Genomic DNA, 15,186 nt, shown 5'->3' with positions numbered 1-15,186 from the left:
ACAATCTTAGGGTACTAGCTTCAGGCAGAGCTAAATCCAGGTACTCAAGTAATCATATGAGGCATCAGTCTCTCTGCTTCCCTTTGGAAGGTTAAGTTTCATTCTCAGGCCTTCCCACTGGGGTACCAAAGACAGCCTCAGCAGTTCCAAGTTGTAACTCCACCCAAAAGAGAGCTTCTCTCCTCTGGGACTTCTTGCACCACCCCGGGATTCTTCTGACTGGACTCCCACAGCCATTGCTGACCCAGACACTGGGGCAGAGAAGATAGAATGCTCTGGATGGCCACATTGGGCCACATGTCCACCCATGGAACCAGGAGTCAGGGCAAGCTCACACAAGAAAGAGAATTGATCTGAATGTGAGGAAGGGGTGGTTCCCAAAGGAGGAGGGGGCAGGTAGAAACCACAGATGTCTAGTGGACAGAGTGTAGGATTGGTAGGCAGGACACTAGCTTCCAGGCCCCGTTGCCTCTGATCTCCCCAGGCAGTTTCCTCAACTGTTACATTAATGTTTCATGTCATTTTCCCAACCAGATGGTATGGCTTGAGTGCAGAGACCCACTCTTGTATTTTTTTCCTCCCTTTTCTCTCTAACTCTGCTATGTTCGGTGTATTCATTTATCATTCCTTCATTCCTTCATGATGTTGGGTCATGTGCTAGGCACACAGAGGTCAACAAAGCAGAGTAGGCTCTCCGTGGAGTTTATAATCTGGAACAGAGGCTGAAAAGTGAAAGCCAGTGCATACTGTGGGTAGCTCTCTTAACCTAAAACTACACTTGACATTTTAAAAATTAGTTGCTAATTTTAAAATGTGAAATGCTAACATAAAAAAAATTACATTTCTAATGTCTTTAAAAAGAGAGACGATCAGGTTCACAGTTTTTGTGTCGGGAATAGGTGGCTCTGAGTAGGGCTGACCCCATTAGCCTGAATTCATCATGGTCCCCACCCAGCCCACATGACGCATTTGAATTATCTGCTGCTCCCCTAAAGACATTTGAGTTTGCAACCCCCAGCCTAAAGGGAGAAAAAAAATTTAAGATTTAAAAATCTTCATGTGTTTCAAACTGTGATGCACAATATAAGGAAGAGAAGTAGGTCATGGGAAAGAACAGAAGAAGGAAGACTTCATCTAGGATCCAGTGCAGGGAGGCCTTTTAGAGGAGACGTTGATTCAGCTAAGAACTGAGACAGCATCCAGGCAGGGGGACCGCCTGTGGGAAGGCCCCTGAGATGGAGAGGAATTTGGCGAGTCCAAGAAGCCCAGTAGCTGAAGCACAGTGGGGGATGAGGTAGGAGAGGTGGGCAGAGCCCTCGAGGCCTGGGAGGGATTTGGGATTTTATTCCAAGAGAAACGGGAACTCATTGGTGGGTTTATAAGCAGAGGGCTATATTCTACAGTCCAGGTTTTTTCAAGATCGTTTTGGATACCGTGGGGCACCTGGATCAGAGGGAAGGAAAAGGGAAGCAGGCGGACCAATGGGAGACTGAGGAAGCGGGTGGACGGGGTGATGATGGAGGACTCAGGCAGAACAGCGCACAGACTGAGGGAGACAGATGCAGGAGCAATTCTAGAGGTAGGAGTGACGTGTCCTGGGGGAGCAACGGGCCAGGCGTTGGTAATAGTCACCAGCATGGAGTTGCTGCCACCCTCAATCCCTCAGTACTCTGTGTCCTTACCAAAGAGGGTAAATAAATCACCCAGGGTCGCCCAGCTGGCCGGTGGCATTAAACCCAGGCAGCCTGGCCCTGGAATCCAAGCTCTTAACCACTGAGCTCCACAGCCCGAGCCTACATCCCCTAAATGCTGGGGGATTACCAGTGACAGACCTCCGCCAACAGGTGTGGACACCGTTTCCAACTTTCTGTCCCTCCTGTGCTGGAAGACTCATGATATAATCACCCTAAGTTACCCCACCTGGCTGACAGCCAGGGAAAATGAAGCCATATTATCTTTCGGTGTAAAAGAGAAAAGTAGCCCTGTTCCCAGACAAAGCATGGCAGGTGGTAAGAGCACACGTCCTGGGCTCACACGCCACCTCTGCCGCTGGCTGGTCCTAACACACGGGGCGAGCCACCTCTGTTTCCTCATTCATACAGTGGGAGTGATACCAAGTCTGGCCTCCTTATGGTTATTGTGAAGATTAAATGAGACTATCTATACCAGAAGTCGGCTACCATTTTCTGTAAAGGTCTCAGTGGTTATTTCTGGCTTTGTGGACCATACAGCCTCAGTCACAGCTATTCAACTCTACCACCGTAGTGTGAAAGCAGCCAGACAATATGTAAATAAATGAGTATGTCTGTGTTCCAATAAAACTTTATTTACACAAACAGGAAGTGAGTCAGATTTAGTCCACGCACCATAATTTGTCAGCCCTTGATCTTATGATCTATATGAAGGGCTTAGCTCACAGGGCCAGCCCAAGGGAAACACTCAGTGCTATAGGGGCCAGGCTGCCACACACACCTGGAATGTTCATGTCACTGAATAATGACAGGTAAGATGAAAAGCCGTTTTCCTTCACATGTGCCTATGCCTGAGCAAGCAGTGTTTGCTCATTGTCTGGACAAACCTTGTTGGATCTTGTTAGGAAACTTTTCTCATTGCTGCTTGGCAAATAGCATTATTTACTTTTGTTGAAACAGCTTCAAGGAAATAACACATTTGAGCAAACCAGAGAGAAGGAGGTTAGGGAGATTGAATATGTTTTTCCTCAGTTTATTATGCAACATTTAAGACATCTGTAAAAGCATAAAGACTGACCAACCAACTTAAGAATTAAAAACAAAAGGTTATTTTCCTTTCTACTCAGAGAACCCCACAGTCCTGGATTTGATGTTTCATCAATTCCTTTGCATTTCTTTATGTAGAGTAGAGGTCAGCAAATTTTTTCTGTGAAGAGCCTGACAGTAAATCTTTTTAGCTTTGCATACCATACACTATCACAACCACTCAGCTGTTCCACTGTAGTGCAGAAGCAGCCATAGTACGTCAATGAGTAGATGTGTCTCTTTCAATAAAACTTTATTTACAAAAACAGGCAGCAGGTCACATTTGGCCATGGACTTATGTAGAGTATTATTTTGCATGTTTTACAACTTTATGTACATTGTTTCTTTTTAGTGTCCATTCTTTTTGAGAGAAAGAGTGAGCTGCAAGCCTGCCCGGGGTGGGGATGGGGGGTAAGAGGGGCAGAGGGAAAAGGAGAGAGAATCCTAAGCAGGCTCCATGCCCAGCGCAGAGCCTGACATGGGGCTCTATCCCACGACCCTGAGATCATGACCTGAGCTGAAATCAGGAGTGGGACGCTCAACCGACTGAGCCACCCAGGTGCCCCTAGTATCCATTCTTTTGACACTTGCTTTTTTCACCCAGCCTATGTCCGTGAAATTTATCCCTGTTCATGCATGCCACTACAGTTCATTCATTTTCACGGCTGTATAATATTCCATTATTTGTACCACAACTCGTTTATCTATTATACCCAAAACTTAATCACTTAAAACAACACTCTGATATATTATTTCTGGTGCTTATTTGGGTTGACTGGGTAGGCTTTCTGCTGGTCTCCCCAGTCTCTGTCATGCGGCTGTATTTGGCTGGCAGGTCAGCTGGCATGGCTGAGCCTTGCTCTCAACCTGGCCTTTAAACCTGTGCTTGCTCACAGCATGCTGGTCTCAGGTTTCAGAAGAGCAGAGGTAGAAGCTTCAAAGCTGCTTTGATGCCTAGTCTCCAAAACTCCCATCACCCAGCCGCTTCTACCAGTCGAAACGAGTCACAAGGCCAGTGCAGATTCTAGAAGTGTGAAAATAGACGCTACCTCTTGACAAGAAGAGCTGCAAAATATTGTGATTGTGTTTTTCAATCTACCCGAGTACATCTGAATTTCTTAACAAAGAAGCAGGACTCTGCCCAAACAAGAAGTGAATCTGTTGGCACCTGATGGTGGGTGACATTGGAAACTCAGGAACCAGGAGAAAGAACTCAGTACTCTAAGCATACAATAGACTTCCCCATGTCTGTCTTACAGAATGTTTTGACATCTTCATGTGCTGCTCAGGAGACAATGGTGGGCTGCCTCTAAAATGCAAGGGTGGGCTTTTCTTTCAGAAAATTGCTGGGGGTAGAGAGCACAGACTCTTCTTTCCCTTGCTCCCCAATGGTTTGGAAGCATTGTCTTCATTCACAAGACTGAGTGGGTTAAAGGAAGGAACCACAGTTACAAAACTGGCCCCAGAACTAGAAATGTCCTTTAAAGAGATGTAAATAGTATCAAGATACTATTTTACAGTTGCAAGATAAGCAGAGCTTATTACATTTTCAATAAAAATACAATCTGTGGGCTACTGATGACGGATCAGGCCACCTCCCTCAATACAGTCCCTTCTCCAGCCTGTTGCTCATAGGGGAAGCCTGTCAGCTTTTGGGTGCCTGTGCTTTGGGGAAGCATGTCAGACTTTGGGTGCCTGTGCTTTGGGGAAGCATGTCAGACTTTGGCTGGAGCAGGGCGCACATTTTTAACTGTGGCCTTTGGAGAAACAGGTTCCCCATGCAATAAGAGTGGAAAGTATGTTAAGTGGCAGCATCTTTACAGAGGAAGGATGCTTCATTTGACATTACCCCAAATCCTGCTGGACATTAACCATACATAGCACTACCCTGTAGAGTAGGGGGTTGAAAATTCGCTACCCTCAGAGCCAGGCAGGAAGCAAGAAGCTGACTGCATGGGCAAAATACAAGCCCCTCTTGACCTGCCTTTCCTTCCCTACTTTTGACAATGTCCTAGGATGTAAAAAAAAAAAAAAGAAAAAGAAAAAGAAAGGAAAGAAAAGTACAACCGCACGAGAAATAGCACCTTAAAACCAGCATTAATGCCTCAGAGACAGTGCAGTATTTGTGGTGACCTGGGGAACCTACCCCGATGGTCTGTCGTCCTATGGGAATGCAGGCGTGGTGTTGCTAGACCGTCTCATTGCCCAGTTGAGGCCATAAGTTCAGATTTTTTGGTGAAATCTCCTGATTTTTAAACAAAAGCAACTCATTTCGGATTTTCCTTAAAAATATGCAGGCCAAGCAAAATACATCTGTAGGCTAACTTTGCATGACAAGCTACAAGTTTGCAGCTCCTGGTTAAGAAGCTGATAAAATTGTGTGCCGTCTTGACTCAGTAGCTCTTCTATAGGTGACAAGGAAGCATCCTAATCATGTGTCCCTGGTGCTTCTTTTTCCTCCAAGGCATCAAGACAGAAGACAGCTTGAACCATTCCCCCAGCCAGAGTGGATTCCTCAGCTACGGCTCCAGCTTCAGCACCCCACCCACTGGACAGAGCCCGTACACCTACCAGATGCACGGTCAGTGTGGCGCTGCGGCCCCTTCCTGTCCACCTCTAAGGCACTGCCTAAGTTAGGTGTCCAGTCATTCATTCATTTACTGGCCAGATTTCTTGAGTACCTACTATGTGCCAGAATCTATCTCAAGGAGTTAGAGCAGCAGACAGAACAGAATAGATATGAGACCTGCCCTCATGGCAAGTGCATGGCAGGAGGGAGAGAGTGACAATAAACAAGGAAATGAATAAACCAGCTGATTTTGGAAGAGGTTGAGTGCCATGAAACAAATAAACATGGTGCTTGAGTAGAGAGTGATGGGCCGTTGAAAGATCCGGAATGGTGGGATGCGTAATTGTGAAGGGAGCCATCAGGGAAGACTCTGAAGAGATGACATTGGACAGAGACCAAAGGGGTGAGGTGGAGCCAGCCCTGTGCAGACCTGGAGGAAGAGCATTACAGGCAGAGGGAACACCCCGTGCAAAAGGTGTATGCAGGGGAAATGTCTTGATATGTTTGCGGCACAGAACGGAGACCTGTGAGACTGGAGCAGGGTCAGAGGATGTGGGACGAGAGAAACTTAGAGAGAGAACAGAGCCAAATCATGCAGGGTCCTGAGGGCTGTGGGTAGGAGCTGGCTTTGATTTAAGTGTGATAGGAAAGGCAAGTCCATCGTAGACTCCGAGAAATGCCAGGTGGGAGAGTTTGGGGCCGGCAGGTAAAGAAGCTCTCATTCCAGGCAGGAGGTTCAGCACTCTGCATCCCCCTAGGGTGGCCTTAGGGAAGAAAACTCCAGTGTGTAGTTACTCCCACCCCCCCTCCCCTAAGCAACTGGCTTACTGGATTCTTCTGTCCCCACCTCCACTCTTTGACCAGCCCCTTTCTCTTCATGCAGCCCCTTGGGAGCATGTTGGGGCTGATGCATGGAGTAGAGGGCTGGTGACAGTAATTTGGGGGATCTTCCTCCTGGTATTTTTTTTCCCCTTCATGCAAGTTGGTAAAAATGACCATTAAGGATCTGAAAAGTAATATGCAAGAATGAAGGAGTAATGATAAGGCCATGGGCTAATGAGTGATTGTACTTTTCTTTAAAAAAAAAAACAACTATTCTCAAGCCTGATACTTTATCTTTTTAAACTTTTTATTGAGGAATTAAGGAAACAGTAAAGATGGCTGTCAAGGGCAGCCTTTCAGGGAAAAACATTGCGAAGGGACAGCAAATAATCTTAGGAGCATGTGTAGAGAAAGGGGCTGATGAGCACTGATGCCCAGCCCTTGTAGTAGCTTCCACATAAAGGCCCGCATCAGAGTCTGTTGGCAGCACCGTCAGCTGACATTGACCATACACTTACCCCATGCCACATGGTGGTGTGGGGATCATCTTGTACAATCTTCATGGCAAAGTGTTGGTGCTGGTTTAGATTTTACTGCACCTGCAATGAAACCGACCGTGTTGTGCTTCTTAGGGGTCTGGCGGAATCCTGTCCCCCAGCCTCACCCAAAGCCCATGCACGCTCTTCTCTGCTTCTGCTGTCACCTCTGGCTCCCCACAGTGGCCTTTCTAAGCCCCACTGAAGGGTACAAGCTGCTGGGACCCATCTTCAAGTGGGAAGTGAATTGTGGCACCAATCCTGATAATAAAGACTTGTGAAGACACTGAACTTGAACTTGCATTTGGATCACTCTCAGGCTGGTGTTTACTAGCTCTGCAAATAGAGATAGGACTTACTGCCTCAGGACTTCTAAGGCTGTGGAGGTTGAAGAGCAAACACGTTCCCCCTCCCGCATTCTGACATCCACCCCCCCACCTTGCAGGATAAGTAGTGCGTTCAGTCATGTAGAGCGGCTCTCCATCCATCATTCTTTCACTCTGTGTTACTGAGTACAAGTTCTATGCCTGGCACCGTTTTAGGCCCTGGGGGCACAGCCATCAACAATGACAATCCCTCATGGAGAGAGACAGACAATAATCAATGAACAGATAAGCAGACTATTACGGATTTTGATAGAGCTTGTGAAGGACAAAGATAGGCAGTGCGACAGGCAGTGATGAGGGGGGTGGTGTTTGGTATCACCCAGGTGGTAAGAGTGACTGCGTGACGAAAAGGAGCCAGCCACATGAGCAGCTGGAGGCTCTCCCAAAGGAGAATCATGAATCTGGGGGCAGGGAGTAGGGGGGATGAGATTGGAAAGCGAAGCGGGAACCCCCCCTTCCACAGACCAGGACATACAGAATATGTTATTTCTTCTCTGGTCCTTACAGGAGCCCCATGCGGAGGGCTCCATCACCTCTGCTTTACACGTGATGAAAGCGAGGCTCAGAAAGGGGAAGTGACTTAGCCAAGATCACACAACTCATAAGTGTTCAGAGCTGGGATTCAGACTTGGGTTTCTAGAATTCCAGAGCCTGTGCTGTTTCCTCCAAGTGCTATTTCCTGGACTCCTTCAGGACTCTGTATAGCATCCTAAGCTGTTTAAACACCATACGCTATTCCCCTTAATCCTCCCAGTAGCCCTATGACATAGTTTCTATCATTACCCCAACTTACTGATGGGAAGCTGAGGCACAAATTGGTAAAGTAACATGCCTAAGGTCACACGGCCGTGGCAGTGGGATTAGAAGCCAGGCAGTTGCACTCCGGAGCCCAGGCATGCAACCCCCACACCATCCTGCCCCACCTCTCCCCCAAACCATCTAGAAGATGACTCTTCATGGATGAGCCCTGGCCTACAACCTTCCTCCCCACCTCAATCCCCACCAGCCCTTTACAAATCGAAAAACGTCTCCTGCTCTGTTCTCACCCAACCATGGGAATAATCCAGGTTATTTTCTTATCATCCTTATGGCCCAGATGCCAGAAGGGCTGTGGCAGCAGCTGGACTCTGTCCCAATTAGCTGCCTTCAGTCTAATGCTAATGGCCATAAACTGCTCTTGAGACAGCCCAGGCATTTTGCAAGCCTGACATATTCCTCCTTAAGTATTTTTTTTCAAACACAAACACAGAGAACGCTCACACACCATGCCCATGTGCTTCCTATTAACTTTTTTTTCAAGTTGTTCCAGAGGAGAAATAAACTCTCAAACTACGCCGTGTGTGTTTCAGAATGGAAGATGTCAGCTGAGCTTAGTTTTTCAGATGAGGAAGGGAATGAAGAGGAGACCTGAAAACACGAATAGAATGAAATTGGTCCATGTTTAGAAGCTGGGATGAGTCTTCTTCCTCTCTAGGAATTAAAATCATAATTTCATAGAAGCAAAAAGCACCCAAGTGGGACTACCCCATCATTTTACAGATGAGTAAACTGAGGCACTGCCACGGAGTGGCTTGTGTAAGGTCACAGAGCAAGCATTAGGTAAGCCGGGATGCCTCCCTGTAGGTCTTCTACCTACTCACATAAACGTCCGGAAACTCCCATGGGGTCATCACCCCTCAAGGCCCTGGTTTGAGATCTGTATCTGTTTGGATAACACTGCCCCTACACCAAAGGTACGATAAACGTAAAAGAGAAAAGTTCACAGCACTCGTTCAGCCTTTGCTTGGTTGTTTGTTTTCTTTTTTTAGGTTCACCCAATGGTTTTTATAACTGAAATGTATTTCTTATGGGTTTGATTTTTGTTGTTGTTTATTTTCGCTTCTGCTGAAACACTGCTATTCACAGAAATGGCCCCAAAGGTTAAAAAGAAAAGAAAATATCTTGAAAGTGTATTGTAAGAACTTGCAGGAGCCATGGAGGTGTTGAGAACCCAGACCTGGGCTGCAGTCAGACTTCCCTGTGTCCCGCGTGCTCCATGAACTTGGGGGAGGCACTTGGCTTCCCTGTGCCTGCTCTCTTACCCGTGAACTGGCATCCTAGCAAGAGAGATGACCTCACGGGGCTCTCAGGAGATCTAAATGGAATGATTCCTGGGCACATCAGCGGAGGTTCGTAAAGGCTGGGTACTCTTTTTATTATTCCTAATTTTTTTAATAACATAGGTGTTAAAAACAGTAACCCTGAAGTCAGGCAGAGTGAACTTCCCAGTTCTGCAGTGTACCAGCTTGTGACATTGAGCCCATTACTTCTCAGTATCTCAGGCTCTTCCTCTAGAAGATAGAATACTGATAGTAAGTACATGTGGAATGCAACAATAATAAAATGAGTTAATTAATGTATGTGAAGTATTTAGAGCAGCGCCTGGCATGAACTAAGGGCTCTGCAAATGTTAGTTGCTATTACAGTTGACCTTTGAACAGTACGAGTTTGAACTGCACTGGCCACTTACATACAAAATTTCTTCGATAGATACAGGACAATCCTATAAAGGTATTTTCTGCTCCTCATGATTTTCTTAATAACATTTTCTTTTTCTTAGCTTACTTTATTGTAAGAATACAGCATGTAATACATATAACAATCAAAGTATGTGTTAATTGACTGTTTAGGTTATTGGTAACGCAACGTAGACTATGAGTAGTTCTCTTTTTATCGTTTTTTTTTTTTTCCCATCATAGTAAGTGTCCTCTGTAGTAGTTAAGTTCTTGGGGAGTCAAAGTTATACAGGGGACTTTAACTGCACGGATTGTTGGCACCCCAATTCCCCATGTGTTCAAGAGACAACTGCACTGCTACCCTAATTTCAGGTCTGATGATCTGTATTCTTCCCAAGTTCACCTGTATTTCCTGAACTCTCAGTTTTACTAAGTAGTCCTGGTAGGAGAAAAGAGGAATACAAATTTGAGACTGTTGAGTCTTCCACAACGGCATATAAACTTCCCCTTCTGGTGAAATCTGCATTATAGAGAGACTTTAAAATAGTAAGAGAGCACTTCAGTGGGAATTCCTTTTGTATTTACCAAAGGCCAGGGAGTTCCGTTAAGGCCATTAATACCGAGGCTCAGAACCCAGCATGAGCCACTGAGGAACATGGGAAGCATGTGATTCAGGGATGTGTAGGAGAATTAAAAGCCTAGCAAAAGGGTTTGTAAGCCAGTGATCTCAGCCATAGACTTCAGGGGGCAGTTTGTGTGGGATTTGTGAAGTCTAGCACGGTTTCCGACACCAGAAAGCTGCGTGACTTTGGACAAGTCATTGAACTTTCAAGATCTGTATCTCTCAGCTCTGGTGCTCACAGATGCTCACTGAAAAAAATAGGTCAGAAAAGTTCATGGTCGGCTGCATCAAATATATTTGGTAAATAGTGAGCAGCACAGAGTTAAATAGATGTCTTTGCTGCAGGACTTTTCAGACCCTTTGCAGCCTGTTAACATCTTGGGACTCTTCAGGAATGGAATTCGGTAGCTAGTTTTTCCAGGTAGATCTGAATAGGGAACTTCTCCGCAAATGACTCCTCCATACTCAGTGGGAAGTCCTGGGTGTGGTGGTCCTTAGAACCCTTTCTGTGTTAAAATTGTTTGAGTCTCTAATTTAAAAAAAAAAAAAAAAAGGTGAACATGCATGTATTTTCTTTTTCATGTATTTTAGTTTGTTTTTGCAGAGATACAATTCATGTATCATAAAATTCATCCTTCTTAAGTATACAGTTCAGTGCTTTTACTATATTCACAAAGTTGGGCAACCATCAATACTCTCTAATTCCCCATTTTCATTACCCCTTTTTTAGGGTTCCTGGACCCAAATCCAACAGGGGAGTCCTCCTGCCACACACACCAAGCAATTCTCGGACACCAGCGTGGTGTCCAAGAATTCAGCTCAGTTCTGACTCTGTCTACCTGGAGACAGCATCAGATTCCACAGGTTAAGGGTTCAGTCTTGCAAGACTACCTCATCCTCCCTTCAGGTACCAGGCACAAGCCCTGGCTGTCATCTCTCCTTCTGACTGACTGGCTACAGATTGAAGCTTCCAATGACCCCCTCCTTAGGTTCAATTAATTTGCTAGAGTGGATCTCAGAACTCAGGGAAACATGTTTACCAGTTTGTTAAAGGATATGAATCAATAACCAGATGAAGAGATACATAGGGCAAAGTCCTGAACAAAGGAGCTTCTGTCCTCACAGAGCTTGGGACCTGGCTCCGTGGCACATGGGAGCGTTCTAGTTCCCCAGGCATGAAAGCGCCCTGACAAAAACCAAAAAGCCACTTTCTTGGGTCTTTACAGAGGCTTCATGACGTAGTAATGATTGGCTAAGTCACTGGCCCTTGGCTGATTCAACCTCCAGACCCCTCTGCTCCCCAGAGGTCGGGCAGTGGGACCAAAAGTTCCAATCCTTTAATCACATGGGTGTTCCTCCTGGTGACCAGCTCCCACCCTTGCATAGGTCCAAAAGTCACCTCCATTAATGACAAGACACCTGTTTCACCTTAATGGCTCTGAAGCATTTTCAGAAACTGGATGAAGACCACATATATCTGAGAATTATATTTTGGTCATCTGAATGATCAAATACACATTTCTTATAAATTATTATATCATAACTCCACAATGAAACCCCATGTCCATTAGCCATCACTCCTGATTCCCCTCCCACCAATATGTTTTCTTTTGTAATAATGGAAAAAAGATACATTTAAAATTACTCTTCCTTTATATTATTTTTTGAGCAGTTTATGCATTTACCTAGTTTAAACATCTATAGAAATCTCTCTCCCACCCTTGCTCCACAGCCACTCAGTTTCCAAAGCCCCGGTGGTTAACCAGTTATACTAGGTTCTTGTGAACCCATCCAGAACTGTATTCCGTTTTTTTGTTAGTAACGTAGTTAGATCGCATGTTTCTATGACAAGAATGAGCTCATACGCGATTCGTAAATAAGGAAATGACGTCAACTCTATTTTCAAATGATAACTCTGAAGTTGCATTGGTTAATTCGCTTTTCAGATTTTCTCCTTATCACTGGTTTTAAGCAATTTCATTTTTGATGCCTTGGTGTCATTTTCTTCATGATTCTAGTTCTTTGGATCCATTGAGCTTCTTAATCTGTGAGTATTTTTATCAAATTTGGAAACATTTTGGCCATTATATCTTCAACTATTTCCTCCCCACCGTGTCTTCAAGTTCACTAACCTCTTCCTCTGTAGCATCTGATCTGCTGTGAATTGCACTCAGGACATTTTTTTCATCTTTGGGAATTTGATTTGCATCTGTTTTTGTTTTTTCTTTTTTATTTATTTATTTTTTTAAATCTTTCATGCCTCTATTGAACATGTCCAGTCTCTCTTGTGGCTCCTTGGACAGACAGAATACAGTTATAGTAACTTTCTTAATGAGTTGGTTGGCTAGTTCTGTCATCTGTATCATTTCAGGGTTATTTTTCATTGATTTTTCTCCTTGTTATAGGTCACATTTCCTGCTGCTTTGCACGCATGATAGGTTTTGATTATATGCCAAACATTGAGAATTTCACCTTGTTGGGTGCTGGACATTTTTATATTTCTATGAATATTCTTGAGCTCCGTTCTGGGATGCGGTTAAGGTGCATGGAAACAGTTTGATCCTCTCCAGTCTTGCTTTCAGCTTTGTTAGGTAGAGCAGAGCAGCGTTTGGTCTAGGGCTCTCTGGACCTAACAGAATTTTCCCACGACTGAGGAAGCCTTTCTGAGTGTTCTACCCAATGCCCCATGAATTATGAGGTTTTTCCACTCTGGCTGGCAGGAGTAAGAACTATTTACAACTCTGTTTTGCTCTGAGGATTGTTGCTTCTAATCTTTTCAGGTGGTTCTCCTCAAGTCTTGGTAATTTCCTCCCAGGCTCATTGGGACGCGGGTGGACACCCGAGGGGAAATGTCCGCAAATGTCCAGAACACTCTCACAGTGCAGCTCTGTCTTCTGGTACTCTGCTCTGCGAATCCTCCTTGTTACTTTGGCTTCCCTGGACTTGCAGCTCCATCTGTTCAACTTGTAGAGACCTCTGGGTGCCATCTGGATGGCCCTTCCTGGAAACCTGCCACACTGGTGCAGTCCCATGGCTCACCCCTCATTTCCCCACTCTCAAGGATTGCTATCTTTCACTGTCTGATGCCCCATGTCTTGGAAATCTAGTTTTTAAACTATTTCACGTGGGAGGATAAGTCCAGTCCCCATGACTCAGTCTTGGCCAGAAGTGAAAGTACAGCTGCATTGGTTTGTTTGCACTTTTCCCGGCACATATGGTAACAGCAGCTGAATGCAAAATACATAACACGGGTAAAGACAGCAAGCCTTAGAGGAATACAGTCCCGTCCCTGGTGCCCTGTGTTCTTCCTCTGACTTCAGTTTGGCCACATGCTCTGGTTTTGAAGAATTGATTTTACAAATTCCTGAATCTTTGGTGCATTTTGCCCTGGTTTCCATAATTCAACACCTCCACTGTCCTTATGCCCCCTTCCATCAAGATACTTCCACCTCCTTTTTAAAGTGGAGTCCTCCTCTAATGGGGCACTTCTTTATTTATTACTCTTTTTTTATTGAGATTATTATTGCTTTTGTCAATGCTCTGGTTACAAAGTTGCATTGCTCTTGAGCAGTACTTTTTCCCATAACCCCTATTATTTCAGTGCACAGTTTTGCACAACACATGGCCTTTCAGGAAAGCTTTATCACATTATGGCATTAACACTTGTATATATTCTTATTTTCATAGGTAACATCCATACAGTCTTCAGCACTTCGCTTTCTTCATTTAGCTATATACTGAAGAACTTTCTAAGTCAGTGTCTAGAAAGAGCCTCCTCTGTTTTCACAGATGCCTATTATTCCCTTGAATGATGTGCTGTAAATGATTTAATCAGTTCCTCATTGGGTGTTTGCAATAACCGCCAACATGGCTGTGAATAACCCTGAATGTGTATCGTTTTGTTTTTCTGCAAGTATATCTGAGGGGCAGGTTTTGCAGAAGTGGAATTCTGGGTCGAGGGGAAAGTCCATATGTAAATTTGGTAGACATCTCCAGGTTATCCTCCATAGGGATTCTACCAATTTAAACTCCCACAAGCAGTGTCCGAGAGAGCCTGTCTGGCCAACCCAGTGTCATCTAGTTATTGGGTGTTTTTTCCAATCACATGCGTGAAAACCAGTCTCTCGGTGTGATACCGATTTGTGTGTTTTATGGGGTTGAACATCTTTTCAGATCTTTAGCCAATTTGTGGTTACTTTTCTGTGAACTGGAAGATTAGATTTGAGACATTACGCAGAAGAAGAGAGATGAGGTGCCAGGCATACCAACATTTAAGCATATTAGAAAGCTTCAATAACCAAAACAGCTTGGTTTGGGTACATAAATAGACTGATTGACCAGTATTGGGGAGCATGACGTCCAGAAAGAGACCAAACATATCCGGGAATTCTGTACATGGGGCAGATGGCATATCAGTGGAAAAAGATGGAATATTCAGTGAATGGTGTTGGAACAACTCGTTAGCCATCTATAAGGGAAAAAAATCCATTCCTTTTACTACATACCAGGAAAAAAATCCAAATGGATCAACAGTTTATTTTTTTTCTTCAAAAAATTTTTTTAATTCTAGTGAGTTATCATATAGTGTCATATTGATTTCAGGAGGAGAATTTAGTGATTCATCACTTTCATGTAACACCCAGCGCTCAACACAGCAAGTGCCTCCTTAATACCCATCACCCATTTGGCCCATCCCTCACCCACCTCCCCTGCCGAATCAACAGTTTAAATGTCAACAGTAAAACCATAAAAGAACTAGAATGAGAATAAGCAAAATTTGTATAACCCTAGAGTAGAAAAGGCTTTTCTTTTTTTTTTTTTTTTAAAGATTTTATTTATTTATGTGACAGAGAGACAGCCAGCGAGAGAGGGAACACAGCAGGGGGAGTGGGAGAGGAAGAAGCAGACTCCCAGCGGAAGAGCCTGATGTGGGACTCGATCCTGGATCGCCAGGATCACGCCCTGAGCCGAAGGCAGAC

At 44.7% G+C, this 15,186-nt stretch overlaps 1 protein-coding gene across 4 annotated transcripts in view; it reads left to right on the top strand.

Annotated features, from left to right (window-relative positions):
- The window catches only part of EYA2 (EYA transcriptional coactivator and phosphatase 2), a 268,408-nt gene that overhangs the window by 100,398 nt on the left and 152,824 nt on the right, over positions 1-15,186 (top strand). For all 4 annotated transcript variants that reach the window (XM_026503660.4, XM_044385868.3, XM_048222359.2 and 1 more), the window contains one exon: positions 5,242-5,358. In XM_026503660.4, coding sequence (XP_026359445.2) covers positions 5,242-5,358 — 117 coding nt within the window. The remainder of the gene's footprint in view (positions 1-5,241; positions 5,359-15,186) is intronic.

Source organism: Ursus arctos, unplaced genomic scaffold, assembly GCF_023065955.2.
Source record: "Ursus arctos isolate Adak ecotype North America unplaced genomic scaffold, UrsArc2.0 scaffold_16, whole genome shotgun sequence".
NCBI lineage: Eukaryota > Metazoa > Chordata > Mammalia > Carnivora > Ursidae > Ursus > Ursus arctos.
This window is presented reverse-complemented; position numbering and strand designations above follow the sequence as displayed.